The sequence below is a fragment of the Stegostoma tigrinum genome, chromosome 19 (assembly GCF_030684315.1).
Source record: "Stegostoma tigrinum isolate sSteTig4 chromosome 19, sSteTig4.hap1, whole genome shotgun sequence".
Lineage (NCBI taxonomy): Eukaryota > Metazoa > Chordata > Chondrichthyes > Orectolobiformes > Stegostomatidae > Stegostoma > Stegostoma tigrinum.
This window is the reverse complement of record NC_081372.1, coordinates 5,067,774-5,086,234: the sequence shown is the minus strand read 5'-3', so window position 1 is coordinate 5,086,234 and position 18,461 is coordinate 5,067,774. Positions and strand designations below refer to the sequence as shown.

Genomic DNA, 18,461 nt, shown 5'->3' with positions numbered 1-18,461 from the left:
TTTGCAAACACAAATACCCAAAATTAATCTCAGGCAAACAGCAGCAGGCAGGGGACAGAGGGAAGAGATCAAAAAAATACGCCCCTCTTGTTGATGACGGCAAAGCTTCAGCATTTTTTCAAGGAACAACTCCCGATGAAAATAACAATCCAGAAGGACAGCCATTTTAAACTTGATTCCTGTTTTGCACCTCACTGACATGATTGACCCTGTACATCACTGCTTTCTGAGCACAGAACTCCAACGTTCTTTTCAATCAAGGCAAGTTTGCCACACAGTTCATGGGGAGGCATCAGTAAGAGCCTGTGTGTGCTGAATGATGGTCCACCTGAACATTGGCTAGAATGAGATAGCTGAAGACCATGACTAGGGGTGGTTCTTCGCTGCACCATTCCTGCTCCACACCCACCCAAACCCCCTCCAAAACCATTGGGATATTGCCATGAGCTTAGCCCTGAAAAGACCTCAAAGTAAGGTAGACAACCCAAGGAGATTCTAGACTCAGCAACTGGAGAACAAATTCAGGCCAAAAAAAGGAGAAGCTAAGGAGCAGCAGGGTTGGGGTTAAATTAATTCAACTTCCTCACAAACGCACAATGAGTTTATGCAACCTCCCACTAAGCCACAAGGGAATTTTTACCCCACATCATGGTCAATATTCTTTCCTCATTCAAACAGAATTTGAACACACTGTTCATCACACGGCAGCTTGTGGGATCTTGCTGTGCTCAGATTAGCTGCTGTGTTTCCAACAGCAAGGTCGATCTCAAAATGGAGATGTAACGCATCTGGACAGAGTTTGGTAAAGTGCTAACGGCCCACCAACGGATCGGAGGGATTGGGGGTCACGGGGATGGAGGTGGAAATGTCTACTGGATAGAAAAACTTCAACTTGTAACAAGAAGTCATGAAACCTAAAAATCTCTTTCACTCTAGGTTCATAAGACACGTTTATATCACCCTTGGTCTCAGTCAAAAGATTAATATCTAATTTAAAGAGCAAACATTAGAAATTTGGACCCAAATTAGGAATTGCTGCAAGTGTGGCAGGTCTGCTCTGAGCTGATGAGGAGAGGCAAGTGAATCTTCAAGATAGAACATAACTTTTTAAAAAAAGCAATTATTGAACTCACTGTACCTCAAACAGTATCACACGTGAGCCTCTCTTTCACCGAGCTGATGTTCCTATCCAGAAGTGCATAAAATACCCAACTTATGTTGTTTGAAAATAAAGAGCACTTTAGGTACACATTCACCAACATGTGCATTTGTTTAAAACCAATTACATCAGCCCATTCTTAACATCTCTGCAAGGTCAACACCTCCAAGGGCAGTGAGAACAGCACCGTGTTGAAACCGTCAAGGCACAGCACTAGTAAGTGACAACCTACGGTTTATGTTTTTAAAGTGAGCAGGATCAACGAAGCACACTTTGTTCAGCCTGTCCCAGACTTACACTTTTCGATCGTTCAGTAACATTCCGTTCATCGTCTCAATTGCACGGGTAGCAGCCTCCTGTGTTTCAAAGTGTACAAAACCATATCCTTTTGATCCGCTCTCATCACTGACAACCTGCACAGAGAAAGTTTTTACAAGTCAAGAAAGTAAAGTGTATTCCTTGGTACACCATCTCTCTCTGTCGCTGTTTGAATTGTTATCCTTAATGCATCCAGAATTCCATCCAGTGGGCACAAATAAACATTGGATAAATGCTCAATCTTATCTGGAGGTGGTTCACTGGACCCAAAACGTTAACGGTTTTCTCTCCATACCTGCTGCTGGACCTGCTGAGTTTTTCCATCAATTTCTGTTTTCTCGTCTCTTAATTTTATTGTTTCCAATGCCCCCACAAAAACAACACCCCTTCACTTCGCTTCCCCCCCCCCCCCCACCACCCAAAAACAGGTGTACTTTTACTGGAGAGGAGATGGCTTCGTGGTATTATCACTAGACTATTAACCCAGAAATGCAGCTAATGTTCTGGGGATCCAATTTTGAATCCCACCATTGTGGAAACCGAATTCAGAGAGAGTTTGGAATTAAATCTGGATGACCGTGAAACCATTGTTAATTGTGTTAACAACTAATCCGGATTCACTCATGTCCATTAGGGAAGGAAATCTGCCATCCTTACCTAGTCAGCCTACATGTGACTCCAGACCCACTGCAGTGTGAATGACTCAACTGCCCTCTGGGCAAGTATTGTGGGCTTAACCAGTGGTACCCACATCCCATGAGGGAATATCACTGATCAACTTGATCAATTGCATTTATAATGTTGGGATGTCTGTAGCTGCAAGTTCCCTAAGTTATTGACCTTCACTGGGTAATAGGGACACTTCTCGCCCTCTAGTTAGTGGCCACACTCAATTACTCGACTGGTTTTCTACTCCAGGACAGTCCCAGGCATACTAGTCCCCACAATTACTCACACCAGTGAGTGTTAATTGCTAAAATTATTACCAATAGAGGAATTTGGGATGTGGCTAACTGCACTTAAGTAACCTGTGATCTTGGTACTCACGTACACATGTGGTGTTTGCACATGACGTTCACAACTGTTTTCAGCCCAACGTGCCTGCACCAGCTCATTGACTGAACATCATGACCACGTGCCAATCTCCTGCATTATCGCTCATCCCCGCACACTATTTTCATTCGCAATGAATGCCTGAATTGAATCTGCCTCCACATTTCCAGGCGCTGCCTTCTGTAAAAATGCTTCCGCCCATCTACGCACCTCAATTTTGTAGCGAAATTTTAACTCCCACAGCAGGATTTGAACACAGGTAAACCAAGCCTCACCCAGACCTGTGAAATACTAACCAGCAGTACTAGCACCAAGTCAAAATTTATCACCGTGGCCGCTTCCCTCTATCAGGCACCAAATCCTGGCAGGTGGCTCACTGTACATCACACGTGCGTCTGTCTATGTGACTGGCTACGCCACTGCAGCCAAGCTCGCATTTCAGGCTCGTCACGTTTTGTGTTGGACAACAGGAAGTAGAAGCATTGCCCAGTCAGACCGGGATGGATCCAGATACAAGATCACAAGTTCCTGACAGTCCCAGGGAAGGGCTGCATAGTCTGAGCTGCTGTCTTCCAGGGAACAGCTTAAAACCAAGGCTCTGCCTAACCATTCAGGTAATCCAAAATAATTGCAGTAGCTCTTTTCTAAGGAGAACAGGGAAGTTCTCCCCTCATGGCTTGAGGTACTTAAAAGGCCGGTCATAAGAGAGGTCATTACCATATTCCTGCTTGCAGGATCTTGCTGTGCATGGCCTAGTAGCCAAACTAACTCCTATGGCTCACACAGAACATTTGGGATGCCCTGCAGTCACGAGGCATTATAGAAATGCAAGTGCTTCTCAGCATATCGAGGCAAAGTTTCATCTTCAAGCATTGCGACATTTAAGAGGCATCTGGATGGGTACATGAATAGGAAGGGTTTAGAGGGATATGGTCTCTATGATTCTCTGGATGGCAGCCCTGCATGGGGAGGCGATGCTGCTGTCACAGTCATCACCCAGTATCTTACCTTGCAGGACAGAATGTTCCCAAAAGCAGAGAAGGTATCGTACAAAGCCTTGTTGTCAATGGACTCATCCAGGTTTTTGATGAAAATGTTTCCCACTCCCGATTTGCGCAGAGAAGGATCCCGCTGAGACCACATGATACGTACAGGGCGGCCCTTAATCACCTCAAAGTTCATAGTGTCGAGGGCACGCTCGGCTGGAGAGACATGGAGGAGAAGTTATTGTCCTTGTAGAATACTTCCAATATCTTCCTCAACATGAACATTAACGCTGAGACTTAACACAAGGGCTATTTAGAATCTGACAACCGAATTGATCAGTCAGCTCATCAACCCTGCACTGGCTCTTTACTAGAACGACAAAAATAATCTCAAAACTCCCCTACACCATACTCCCTGTGGCCTCAAACATCGGAACAGGAATAGGCCTTTCAGCCCCTTGAGCTTGTTCTGCCATTCAATGAGATTATGGCTGATCTGTGGCCTAGCTCTGCATACCTGCCTTTGGCCCATATCCCTTAATACCTTTGCTTAAAATATACATCTCAGATTTAAAACTAACAACTGAACCAGCATCTAATGTTATCTGTGGAAGAGTGTTCCAAACATCTACCTCCTTATGTGTGTAGAAGGGCTTCCTAACATCTCTCCTGAATGGTCTGGCCCTAAGTTTTAAAACTATATGTCCTGGTTCTAGAATCCACAAGCAATGGGAAGAGTTTATTTTCACCCACCCTTTCTTTCAGTTAGGGGCAGTAGTAGGTGAAGGGCAGCATGGTTTCTCAGTGGTTAGCACTGCTGCCTCACAGTGCCAGGAACCCAGGTTCGATTCCAGCATCAGGTGACGGTTCAAACTCCACACAGACATTTTCCCCGTGTCTGCGTGGGTCTCCTCCGGGTGCTCCAGTTTCCTCCCACAGTCCAAAGACATGAAGGTTAGGTGGATTGGCCATGGTAAATTGCCCCACAGTGTTCAGGGATGTGTGGGTTAGATGGGTTATAGGGGATGGGTCTGAATGGGATGCTCTGAGGGGCAGAGTGGACCCGTTGGGCCAAAGGGCCTGTTTCCACACTGCAGGGATTCTATGAAGATAATAGCCCATTCAGCCCCTCAAAGCTACTCTGCCAGTCAATAATTATGACCTCAACTCCATATTTCTCACTACCCTGAATAATCTCCGGCTCCTCTGTTAATCAAGATTCTCAGTCTTAAAAGTAATTGATGATTATATTTTCCTTGACTTCAGATGTATTATCTCCAGAAAAAAGATAATAGTCTGACAGTCATTGATCTTTTACAGCATGGAAAGAGGTCTTTCAGCCCATTGTGTTGTTCTCTTCATCAAATGTCCATCTATTTTAATCCCATTTTCCAGGACTTGGCCCGTATCCTTTTGTGCTATGTTTTCATTTCTATCACTCCTGGGCCAAAACCCTTCTCTTAACTTCTCTCAATCTTACCATAATCTGAATGAACTTTCACCTTTGAACTCATTTCACTAAAGGGCAGGGGTGTGGAAAAAGGAAGAAATATCTCCACATAGCTACCTTGTCTATATCCTTTATCCACCTTCTGGCATGTAGCCCTTGCTCTTTCAATAGAATAGAGATGTTCAAAATCACAAGGGCATCACAGAGCAGTGAGAAAAATCACTCGCATTGGTGAAGGGTCAAAAATTGGAGGACAATGTTTCAAAGTGATTGGCTAAAAGAGTTGGACAAGCAGTTGGAGGGTAAGATTTGCAGAGATACAGAGAAAAGGTGGGGGGAAATAGGATCTCTCTGTTCAAACAGAGCTGACAGGAACTTATTGAGGCCTTCCTCTGTTACTCCAGACAGAGTCTGGAGTTGAGCTTCATATCTGGAGATTTCTACCATCTTGTTGACTCGGAATCTTCTCATTTCTTTCTGTAATAGAGTGAGTCTTTAAAATGCCCTCAACTATGTGCAACCATTACTTTATAGTAGCTGGTTGCTATTCTTTTTCTCGTGTACAACAAGCTCCCACTTGGAGAAACTAAAATGTGAATTTATTTAAAATGAGCATCGTCTGCCCTCACTGTCAAAGAATTACTTCATTCATCCCATAGTCCCTCTTATTTTAATTTAAGTGACTGCTGGACAATTTAAGCGACTGCTAGACATGCACATGAACAGCAGTGAATTGAGGGGAATGTAGGTTAGGTTATTTTATTTTTGGATTAGGATTATTCCACAGCACAACATTGTGGGCCAAAGGGCCTGTACTGTGCTGTGCTTTTCCATGTTCTATGTTCATGCCAAACCATCCGAGGTGAGACAAAGCCATGGTGTTAACCAAAGTAGTTAAAGATTCTAGTAGATCAAAGGAAGTGGCTTATCAGGACGCCTGGAAAAGAAATACCAAAGCTGAGGATGGGAAATAATTTAGAACCCAAAGAAGGATCTCAAAACGGATTCAAAGAAAGAATATGAACACAAATTAGTGAGGAACATAAAGGTAGACTGTAAAAACTACTTTAAATGTTCGCTGAGGCCCCACTGACTGGAAATAGGCAAATATAACTCCATCATTTACAAAGTGAGGAAGAGTAGCAATGTGAAGTACAGAGCTAGTAGGAACTGCAGATGCCAGAGAATCAGACAACAAGGTGCACAGCTGGATGAAGACAGCAGGCCAAGCAACTTCAGAGGAGCAGGAAGGCTGACGTCTTGGGCCTAGACCCTTCTTCAGAAAAAGGTCTAGGCTCGAATTGTCAGCTTTCCTGCTGCTCGGCCTATGTTCATCCAGTTCTGCACCTTGTTATCTCTCAAGTACAAAACTGTTTGTTTGACATCAGTAAGGAATATGTTGTATCTTCTGCAAACTTTGTGATAACTGAACATTTAGAAAAGAATGGTTAAATTGGGAGGAGTCAACATGGCTATATGTAACAGAAATGATGTTTGAAAAACCTTGAAGTTTTTTTTAAGGATATTACATGTAGGATTGATAAAGGAGAACCAGTGGATATTGTGCCTTTGGATTTTCAGAAACTTTTGATAAGCTCCCACACTAGTAAATAAAATTAGATAATATGGGAGGGGCAAAATATACTCAAACGGATTGAGAATTGGTCAGATAAATTAAAGGGGGATTAAACAGATTATTTTCAAAATGGCAGGTTGTTATTCAATGTACCACAAGGAACACTGCATGGTCCACAGCAAATTACAATCGATATAAATATTTTGGACGTGGGCACCAATTACTATATTCTCCAATTTACTGATGACAGACTGAGTAGAACACATGTCGAGAGGAACATGGAAAGCAGTATCAAGAGGACTTAGCCTGGCTAAGTGAAAGGGCTACAACATGGCAGATGGAATATAATGTGAGTAACTATGAGATTATCCACTTTAGTGGGAAAAAAAGCAAAGCCAAAATATTGGCAGTGTGAAGGACCTTGGCTATTATTATTGAGTAATCATTAAAAACAAGAATGTAGCAGCAGCAAGCAATCGGAAGGGCACATAATATATTGCTTTCATTGCGAGGGGATTTGAGAACACGAATAAAGAAACAAAAAAAGCGCTGCAGGTGCTGGAAGTCAGAAACAAAAACAAAATGGATGAGGCCAGTAGGTACATGGGAACCAAACCACGCTGCATCCCCTGGTGGGAATTATCACTGCCCCTTCCTGTCACTGCGTCAAATCCTGGAATTCCCTCTCCCACAACATTGTGGATCTAGCTACCCCCCAGGGACTGCAGAGGTTCAAGGCAGCAGCTCACCATCACCTCTTGAAAGGCAATAAATGCTGGCAGGCCAGCAATGCCCACATCTCATGAGCGAATTTAAAAAGTTTATTTTATCTGAAATAGTGACCAGTCAGACAAATTCACCATCTTAGTGACACAATTGGTCATTTACCCATTTGTGATAAGCTCTGGGAAAAGCAGAGCTCAATTTTCAGCACACTATTCCCACCAGGTCATAGCAAAAGAAAAGGTTGCTGCTATCGTGGCAGCATGCTGTGCACAAATTAACTGCATTTCTTTATACGAGAATGACCCCAAACTGCAAAACTATTTTCTGCTTTGCATGTTGGGAAGTTCCTGAAGCTGCGAAAGGCACTACATAACAGCAGGTCATTTGCACTACTAGTACCCCTCATTCCGGAAATGCAAACATTGATAGATTTCTAGCTATTAATATGATACTGACACAGCCTGGATCTATTGAATGACACAGTAAGAACAAGGGGCTGAATGGCCTACGCCAAAGCTCCTATGTTTTACCAATTAATCAAGGGAACATGAAATGGATTGTTACGGTCCAAACTGGCAAAGTAGGCCTGAAGGCCAGTTCCTACACATCTCTCATGATTAAATGTGTCCATTATTTGTGGATTCTGTAAGTAACCAGGATGAATTTGGAAGGGCCATCACTCCTTGGTATGCACTCCATAAGGAATTTTAGCAAAGACAAAGCCCTCATTTGCCCCACTCACCGTCGGCAGGTTGCTGGAAGTTGATGTAAGCGTAGCCCAGGGATCGTCGGGTGACAACGTCTCGACAAACTCGGATAGACATGATGGGCCCAGCAGGAGAGAACTTCTCATACAACATTGCCTCAGTGACATCAGGGTGCAGGTCCCCAACGTACAGCGAGGCAATCGGGTAGCCAGGCCCAGCTGCGTTCATTTCTGGTGGCTGCAGCTGTCCAATTCTACAAAGACAGATCAAGTGGTTTCGCATTAGCAATAAACAATATAACCATTGCTGGAGAGAGTTGGAAATTTATCAAACAACACTGTGCTTTACAGACAGTGCAGGGACAAGGCTGCTCTCTGTTTAAGCATTACTCTCCAGATCAATTCCAGTTTCACCCCTGGAATACTGTATCTGGTCCCCTTACCTAAAAGGTAAACTGGTGCTGGAAGCAGTCCTGAGGTGGTTTGCTGGATTAATCCCACATCTGAGGGATTTTCTTGAGGGGTTAGGGAGGTTCTGCCTGTACCCATGGGAAGGAAAAGGGACATTTTGAAATAAGCATTCTTAGGGGGCTTGACGTGGTTGTTTCCCTTAGTGAGAGAGTCTACATCCAGAGGATATCATCTCAGAGTAAGGAGTCACCCATTTCGGACACAAATGAAGAGGAGTTTCTTATGGTGAAGGGAATCTATGGAATTCTTTAATGCAAAGGGCTGTCAAGATTAGGTCAAGTATATTCAAGAGTGAGATAGATTTTTAATCAGCAAGGGAATCATGGATTATGGGAAAAGGCAGGAAAGCAGAAGTGAGGGTTATCAGATCAGACATGCTCTCGTTGAATGGTGGAGCAGACTTGATGGGCTACTTCTGCTCCATATCCTATCTCCGTATTTAGATAAAGAACAAGTTAAAATCACAGCACGTGGCTTTGTTTAAGGATAAGAATTTTTCAGCCACATATTACAGAAAATTAATACTAAAGGCTGTTTCTGATCACTATCCAGAGGCCTGCTGCTGACCTCCCCCCTCCAGTGTCTTCCCCTGCTGGCAAGGAGCGATAGGTTTGGCTCAGTTGCCTGACTTGTGATGCAGTGTGATGCCAACATGGGTTCAATTCCCACCCGGGTTGACGTTACCATGGAGCCCTCTTCTTCTCAACCTCCCCTGAGCCAAGACGGCCCTCAGATTAAACCATCAATTGTCTCTCTCGAATGAGAGCGCCTCACCAGACCACAGGGCTGAGACTCTAGGTGAGAAGATTAGTCATGATATCCCCACAGTTCAACAACCACTAAACTCTCACTATGTAGGGCTTGTTACTGTGGCAAATAGTTAATAACTACATCCCATCAGATGGGATAAAGAAAATTGGAAGGAATTTGTTTCTCTGAGCAGTGAAACACACACTGGGGGTGAAGTAACGAGGGGGCTGTTGGAAGCGTAGGCTTGATGAATACAGGGAAGGAAAAGTACACTGCCAGAGTTAAAGGGAAAATTCATTAAAGATAAAACAGCTTCAATTTGACCACTAACCATTGCATTGTGATACAGCCAGGGCTCAGTGCTAACACTCAGCTGTGAAGCATAAGGCTCCATTTGAATTCTCTCACACACAAGGCTGAGTACAAAAATCCCAGCACCATAGAGGGTACCACACTGGCATTGGTGCCATCTTTCATATGGGTCATTAAACCAGGGTCCAGCCCGCCCCTTCAGACAAATACGAAAGACCCAGAAAAGGTATTTTGGAGAAGAGAGAGGACATTATCTTCAGCGTCTCGGCCAATACTCATTTCCCAATCAACACCACACAGATATCGAAGCTTGCTGTGCACAAAATGAGCATCATTTCCCCATTTACAAATAACCATTGTTCAAAGTCTGTTAAAAAGAATTGTGTCTATCAAAATTTACCAAGGGTCCCTATAGAACACCTCCCAAACCTACAACTACTTACATCTCGAAGTGGAAGGGCAGATACATGGGACACCACCCCTTACAAGTTTCCCCCCCTACTCCTGCAAGCCACTCGCTATCCTGACTTGGAAATATATTGCTGTTTCTTCAGTGTCACCGTATCAAAATCCTGGAATTCCCTCCCTCAGAGCATTGTGGGTCAACCCACAGCATACGAACTGCATCGGTTTAAGGCGGCAGCTCACCACCTTCTCAAGGAAACACTAAGGATAGGCAATAAATGCTGAGCAAGGCAGCTATGCTCACATTGCAGTGAATAGAAAAAAAAATTGGCTGTGCAAATAATTTGAGACACCAACACTGGGTTCAATTCCTGCACTGGCTGGGTCACTGTCTTTCTCATTCTCTCCCCTCCCAAGGCATGGTGACCCTCAGGTTAAACTATCAGTTATCTCTCTCTAATGAGGGATCTGATCAGGCAATGGTGGTATTACCTTCCCATAAAGCCATCTTTGTTAACAGATTCTTTGACGTTCCAAGTTGTTGGAAGAGTGTACAGGCTATTAATACCACTTCCTAAAGAAAAATACTAAAATTAAGCCATTCAGCCACAATGGTCAAAGAATTGAGTGCAGACCCTGGACTGAGCAGTAGGTACTGCATTTTATGGACATTGTTACACAAACAGAACCCACTGCAATACAGAATTGGCAATATCATTGGAAATGGACCCATGCAGTTAAACTTCAATAAATCCTAGAAGGTAGACTGAAGGAAGATTCCCTCTTGCTTCCACAATCAACTTACACTGCCTCCCTCTAGGACAGTTTCTGCTTTCCCTCCAAACAATAGGGACTGAATTCTTCACAAAAGATACCCAATATACTTTGAGATTACAAGATGTAGAGCTGGATGAACACAGCAGGTCAAGCAGCCAGAGAGGAGCAGGAAAGCTGATGTTTTGGGTCTGGGCCCTTCTTCAGAAAAATACTTTCACCTCCGGGAATATTTGCTGGAATGTAGTCCAGGGATGGAGTTGAGGATCTCAGTCTAATGGCAGTCATTTGACTAGCTCAAACCTAATGAAGCCTAACCTTCCATTTAGTAAGCAAAAAAGTGAAAAGATACTTACAGAGAAGACAAAGCCGGCTTTGTGCATGCACAAATGTAGAGGTACAATGATTATTGGAACAGGAGAGAATGTTACTGTAAACACCAAGTACAAGACTATTCTGGTCACCTTACTGTGAACACCATTGGAAAGTTACTGGGATAAACTAAACTTTGACCCAACTCCCAATGAAATTTTCAGGGGTCAGAATCTTTCTTGTTAAATTACTCACCAATGAATGTATGAAGAGCCCATTGTAATCACATCAAGTTACACAAACCCCCTGTTTCGCACTGGACTAGAAACTAACTATTTCTCTCTCTCTCTCTCTCTCCATCCAGACCTGCTGAGTTTCTGCATTATTCTGTGTGTTTGTGAAACAAACCTCCCGACCCTCGAAATCACTCTGTTCAAGACAAGGAGTTTCAAGCAGGCCTCAGGGAGGCTTGAAGAAACTTTTACTCCAATTCCCTGATTCGACATTGGGTGGGGAGAGGAAGTCAATGTGATCTACCTTCAGAGAGACCCACAGAGACAAACAGTCACCCCAAAAGGCTCCCAGCGTTCGTTTGCAACCAACCCAATTTGGGGATTTCAAACGCTTCCAACAGACATTCCCACTGGTACTTAAAACATTAAGTCAGTAGAAAAAAAGATTTTACCAACCGCGATAATCAAACGCCGTCTTGTTGCTGTTTCACTTTAAAGACGCTATTTCTGCTTTTTATAAAAATACATAAGAGTATATTTCATTTATCTGATACAAATGCAGTTGACTCTTAACCCAGCCCCCATGAAAGCAGTAGCACTCCCTCCCGTGGAAAAGAACCCTAGGGCCGGAGTCTCAGCAAGTGGAGCAGGGGTGGGGCTAGAGGCAAAGGGGCAGCTAAATAAACTCGTTAATTTCAGGCAGATTGCTGGGATACTGTGTTTCCAATAACGTTATTGTTGTGCTTGAACCGGTAGCCAAATGGGTTCCTTTTTAATTGGACTGTTAGGAATGATTTAACACACAAGTATAGGCGCCACAAATACTTGTGTATCATTTTATGCTTCATTCTCAACCCACACACGCTTCAGCAATGATCAGTAACATGGTACTCCTATCGCTACCCTTTACTCATAAGGCTGGCTGTCAACTCCGGCTGGGTTATTCCACACGGGGAGCATCACAACTGGAGCAGTACCGACTTGCACCTGTTGTTAAACAGGATCACTTTAACAGAAACAGGAAAGGATTTTTGTTATATTGGGTAAGGGTTTCAGTTTGTCCCACGGCAGAATTTCAACTCCAGCTTTCGCCTTTCGTCAGAGGCCGTACAGTGGTTCGAAGAACAACAAATTAGCATACAAAATCTGTAAATAGCTCAAAGATTGACCTCATCAATAGGGATCAATGATCACCAATATACACCATCAGCAACAGCAGGAGTCCATACAGCCCGTTTCAGCCTGTCCTATGAATCAATGAGCTATGGGTGTGATCTGTGTCTAATACCATCCAACTGCAGTGGCTCCAAATTCTTACCTAACTTAAGTTTGCAATATATAAAAAAAAAAATTAATTGAGCTGACATTTTCTCTTTTCTCCATAGAAATAGAAATGCTGAGCAGCATCTGGAGACAAAGAAATAGGATTAATATCTCAGGTCAGTGACCTTTCATCAGAACTTACCTCTGTGGGATAGAATTCCACACTTTTACCACTCTTTGTGAAGACAACTTGAGAGAAAGGGAAATGGAAAGGATTCTGACATAATATTTTTCAGTTTACACTGTGGACAACAATAATTCCATTTATGGTATCATAGAACTTTACAGTACAGAAACATGTCTGTGCCAGCTCCTAAAAGACCTGCACACTAAGTCCTATTCTCCAGCCCTGTCTCTGTAGTGCTCTCAGTTCATCACTTTCAAATTTATAAATGTGATTCTCCTTTGAAACTGCTTATGGAATTTGTCTCCACCACTCTCCCAGGCAGTACATTCCAAATCCCAACAATTCTCTGATTAGAGAACTTTCTCCTCATCTCACCTCGAACACAATCTTGAAATTGTGACCCCTGACATACCATCTAATTGTTAGAAAAAACAGCAAGCCAGGCAGCATCTGGAGAAAAGGAGCAGTCCCGAAGAACAATACCCAAAACATTGACTGCTCCTTTCCTCCAGATGCTGCTTGGCTGGCTGTGTTCTTCCAGCTTCCTGCTTGCCTACCTTGGATTCCAGCATCTGCGGTGTTTTTGTTTGTCTCTAATTGTTACAAAAGATTGCCATTGACAAAATTTTACTTTATTGCATAAAATTCTCCAGAACTTAGATAATTATTCTGCCACTCACTCCACAGAGAGTATACTCCTCCATAACAAGTAGAGATAGTAGGAACTGCAGATGCTGGAGAATCTGGGATAGCAAGGTGTAGAGCTGGATGAACACAGCAGGCCAAGCAGCATCAGAGGAGCAGGAGGGCTGACGTTTTGGGTCTGGGCCCTTCTTCAGCTCTACACCTTATTATGTCTACAATATGTAACATTAGTCATTGGGGACTCCATAGTTAGGGGGACAGATAGGAGGTTCTGTGGGGACGGGAGAGACTCACGGTTGGTGTGTTGCCTCCCAGGTGCCAGGATGCGTGATGTCTCTGATCGTGTTTTTGGGATCCTTAAGGGGGAGGGGGAGCAGCCCCAAGTCGTGGTCCACACTGGCACCAACGACATAGGTAGGAAGAGAGATGGGGATTTAAGGCAGAAATTCAGGGAGCTAGGATGGAAGCTGAGAGCTAGGATGAACAGAGTTGTTGTCTCTGGTTTGTTGCCCATGCCACGTGCTAGTGAGGCGAGGACTAGGGAGAGAGAGGAGTTGAACACATGGCTACAGGGATGGTGCAGGAGGGAGGGTTTTGGATTCTTGGATAATTGGGGCTCTTTCTGGGGTAGCTGGGACCTCTACAAGCAAGATGGTCTTCACCTGAACCAGAGGGGTACCGATATCCTGGGGGGGGAAATTTGCTAAGGCTGTTCAGGTGGGTTTAAACTAATTCAGCAGGAGGATGGGCACCAAAATTGTAGTTTGACTATAGAAAAGGTTGAGAGTAGGGTGGTCTGAAATAAAGTTTCAGGGGAGCAAGATGGTATCGGCAAGTAAGAAGTTGGATTGAAGTGCGTCTACTTCAATGCCAGGAGCGTCCGGAATAAGGTGGGTGAACTTGCAGCATGGGTTAGTACCTGGGACTTCGATGTTGTGGCCATTTCGGAGACATGGATAGAGCAGGGACAGGAATGGTTGTTGCAGGTTCTGGGATTGAGATGTTTCAGTAAGAACAGACAAGATGGTAAAAGGGGTGGAGGTGTGGAATTGTTAGTCAAGGACTGTATTATAGTTGCAGAAAGGATGTTTGGGGACTCATCAACTGTGGTCGTATGGGCTGAGGTTAGAAACAGGAAAGGAGAGGTCACCCTGTTGGGAGTTTTCTATAGGCCTCCGAATAGTTCCAGAGATGTAGAGGGAAGGATAGCAAAGATGATTCTCGATAGGAGTGAGAGAGACAGGGTAGTTGTCATGGACGGCTTCAACTTTCCAAATATTAACTGGGAACACTATAGTTCGAGTACTATAGATGGGTCAGTTTTTGTCCAGAGTGTGCAGGAGGGCTTCCTGACACAGTATGTAGATAGGCCAACAAGGGGCGAAGCCACATTAGATTTGGTACTGGGTAATGAGCCTGGCCAGGTGTTAGATTTGGAAGTAGGTGAGCACTTTGGTGATAGCGATCACAATTCTGTTATGTTTACTTTAGTGATGGAAAGGGATAGGTGTATACCACTGGGCGATGAGATTAGGCAAGATTTAGGGAGCATAGAATGGGGAAGGAAACTGCAGGGGATGGGCACATTAGAAATGTGGAACTTATTCAAGGAAAAGCTCCTGTGTGTCCTCGATAAGTATGTACCTGTCAGGCAGGGAGGAAGCTGTAGACTGCGGTAGCCGTGGTTTACGAAGGAGGTGGAATCTCTGGTCAAGAGGAAGAAGAAGGCTTATGTTAGGATGAGACGTGAAGGCTCAGTTAGGGCACTTGAGGGCTACGAGGTAGCCAGGAAAGACCTAAAGAGAGAGCTCAGAAGAGCCAGGAGGAGACATGAGAAGTTGTTGGCGGATAGGATCAGGGTAAACCCTAAGGCTTTCTATAGGTATTTAAGGAATAAAAGAATGACGAAAGTAAGATTAGGCCCAATCAAGGATAGTAGTGGTAAGTTGTGTGTGGAGTCAGATGAGATAGGGGAAGCACTAAATGAATATTTTTCAACAGTATTCACTCTAGAAAACGACAATGTTGTCGAGGAGAATACTGAGATACAGGCTACTAGACTAGGTGGGATTGAGGTTCACAAGGCAGAGGTGTTAGAAATCCTTCAGAGGGTGAAGATAGATAAGTTCCCTGGGCCGGATGGTATTTATCCTCGGATCCTCTGGGAAGCCAGGGAGGAGATTGCTGAGCCTTTGGTATTGATCTTTAACTCGTCATTGTCTACAGGAATAGTGCCAGATGACTGGAGGATAGCAAATGTGGTTCCCCTGTTCAAGAAGGGGAGTAGAGACAACCCTGGTAATTATAGACCAGTGAGCCTTACCTCAGTTGTTGGTAAAGTGTTGGAAAAGGTTATAAGGGATAGGATTTATAATCAACTAGAAAAGAATAAATTGATTAGGGATAGTCAGCACGGTTTTGTGAAGGGAAGGTCGTGCCTCACAAACCTTATTGAGTTCTTTGAGAAGGTGACCAAACAGGTAGATGAGAGTAAACTGGTTGATGTGGTGTATATGGATTTCAGCAAGGCATCCGATAAGGTTCCCCACAGTAGGCTATTGTACAAAATGCGGAGGAATGGAATTGTGGGAGATATAGCAGTTTGGATCGGAAATTGTCTTGTTGAAAGAAGACAGAGGGTGGTAGTTGATGGGAAATGTTCATCCTGGAGACCAGTTACTAGTGGTGTACCGCAAGGGTCGGTGTTGGGTCCACTGCTGTTTGTCATTTTTATAAATGACCTGGATGAGGGCGTAGAAGGATGGGTTCATAAATTTGCAGACGGCACTAAGGTCAGTGGAGTTGTGGATAGTGAGAAAGGATGCTGTAGGTTGCAGAGAGACATAGATAAGCTGCAGAGCTGGGCTGAGAGGTGGCAAATGGAGTTTAATGCAGACAAGTGTGAGGTGATGCACTTTGGTAGGAGTAACCGGAAGGCAAGTACAAGGCTAATGGTAAGATTCTTAGCAGTGTAGATGAGCAGAGAGACCTCGGTGTCCACGTACACAGATCCTTGAAAGTTGCCACCCAGGTTGACAGGGCTGTTAAGAAGGCATACAGTGTTTTAGCTTTTATTAATAGAGGGATCGAGTTCCGGAACCAAGAGGTTATGGTGAAGCTGTACAAAACTCTGGTGCAGCCGCACTTGGAGTATTGTGTACAGTTCTGGTCACCGCATTATAAGAAGGATGTGGAAGCTTTGGAAAGGGTGCAGAGGAGATTTACTAGGATGTTGCCTGGTATGGAGGGAAGGTCTTACGAGGAAAGGCTGAGGGACTTGAAGCTGTTTTCATTAGAGAGAAGAAGGCTGAGAGGTGACTTAATTGAAACATATAAAATAATCAGAGGGTTAGATAGGGTGGATAGGGAGAGCCTTTTTCCTAGGATGGTGACGGCGAGCACGAGGGGGCACAGCTTTAAATTGAGGGATGAAAGATATAGGGCAGATGTCAGAGGTAGTTTCTTTACTCAGAGAGTAGTAAGGGAATGGAACGCTTTGCCTGCAACGGTAGTAGATTCGCCAACTTTAGGTACATTTAAGTCGTCATTGGACAAGCATATGGACATACATGGAATAGTGTAGGTTCGATGGGCTTGAGATCGGTATGACAGGTCGGCACAACATCGAGGGCCGAAGGGCCTGCACTGTGCTGTGCTGTAATGTTCTATGTTCTATAATGTTCTATGTTAACAGTGCTGAGGGTCTGGTGTCACATGTAGGCTAATAACAGGTGACAGTGGCAGTTTCGTTCCCTGTAGAACATCAGTGAACCAGATGCATTTTTCCTGAGTATGGATTCATAGTCATCACTAGACTCTTAATTCCAGATTTCTATTGAATTCAAACTCTGCCGACTGCCATGGCAGTATTGGAATGTGTGTCTCCAGAACATTACCTGGGCCTCTGGATTAACACTGCGGTGACAAGCTTGTTGCCACTGTTATTGCAGGTCCTTTCTGCAGCTTCAGATCAAAATTCCAGGCAGTTTTGGTAACACGACTAACGTTGGTCATAAAGTCATACAGCACCAGTCCATGCCGACCACAATCCCAAACTAAATTAGTCCCACCTGCCTGCTCCGGGCCATCATCCCTCCAAACCTCTCTCATTCATGTGACTATCCAAATATCTTTTCAATGTTATATTTGTACCCACATCCACCACTCCCTCAGGAAGTTCATTCCACACGCAAACCACCCTCTGTGTATAAAATTAGCCCTTCACATCTTTTTCAAATCTTTCTCCTCTCACCATAAAAATGTGTGTCCACTCTTAAAATCCTCCATCCTAGGGAAAAGACAACTAGCATTAACTCTATCCATATGCCAACTTCTTTTAGGTTGCCTCTCAACTTCTTACACTCCAGTGAAAGAAGTCCCAGGCTATCCAGCCTTTCCTTACAGCTCGAACATTCCATACCCAGCAACATCCTGGTAAATCTCTCCTGTATTCTCTGTAGCTTAATAATATCCTTCCTATAACTGGGCAACCAGAACTCGACACAGTATTCCAGAAGAGGACTCACCAATGCCCTGCACAACCTCAACATGACTTCTCAACTCCGTAATGTCTACCTAACCAAAAGTCATTTAATTGTGGTGAATTGGTTTCTACCCAGCTCTAATTGTTGGGGGTCTGATGCAAAGGAGTGGAAATAGGATTTCTGTTTTGATTAAATCTCTAAATAATGGCAAGTACAGCAAACTTTGTTGAAATGACACCTTATAAACCAACAAAATGATAAACATCAAATACTGGAAGTTTACTACATCATCACAATATCCACAAAGTCATTTCAGAGTGTGAGTAAGAAGGCTCGCAGCTAGTGAGTTTCATTTACAGCAAACTTGCATTATTATTTAAGTGATAAAGTATTACAGTGATCTATTTATCCCTTGCATTACGATTTTATTACTTAGTATATGTTTTTATATTGATTATGTGGACCTCTCGATCAACTGGAATATTTGATCAACTGATACAATCCTGGTCCTGCAAGGCCTGGTTAATAAAAGGTTTGCTGTATATGAATTTCACAACAATTTCTCTTCAGATTTTTGCTTTCAAGGAAGAGGCCACTACCCTTGATAATATAAGCAGGGAGGTTCCAGAAGGTTTGAGATAGTTGATTTTG

General features: G+C 43.8%; 1 protein-coding gene across 1 annotated transcript in view; it reads right to left on the bottom strand.

Moving 5' to 3' along the window:
- The window catches only part of LOC125461416 (embryonic polyadenylate-binding protein A-like), a 51,120-nt gene extending 39,356 nt beyond the window's left edge, over positions 1–11,764 (bottom strand). Inside the window, exons 1-4 of the mRNA XM_048550169.2 lie at positions 11,688–11,764; positions 8,011–8,228; positions 3,539–3,732; positions 1,457–1,572 (exon numbers count right to left, since the gene is read on the bottom strand). Coding sequence (XP_048406126.1) covers positions 1,457–1,572; positions 3,539–3,732; positions 8,011–8,203 — 503 coding nt within the window. The 5' untranslated portion in view covers positions 8,204–8,228; positions 11,688–11,764. The remainder of the gene's footprint in view (positions 1–1,456; positions 1,573–3,538; positions 3,733–8,010; positions 8,229–11,687) is intronic.
- Positions 11,765–18,461: the final 6,697 nt, after the last annotated feature.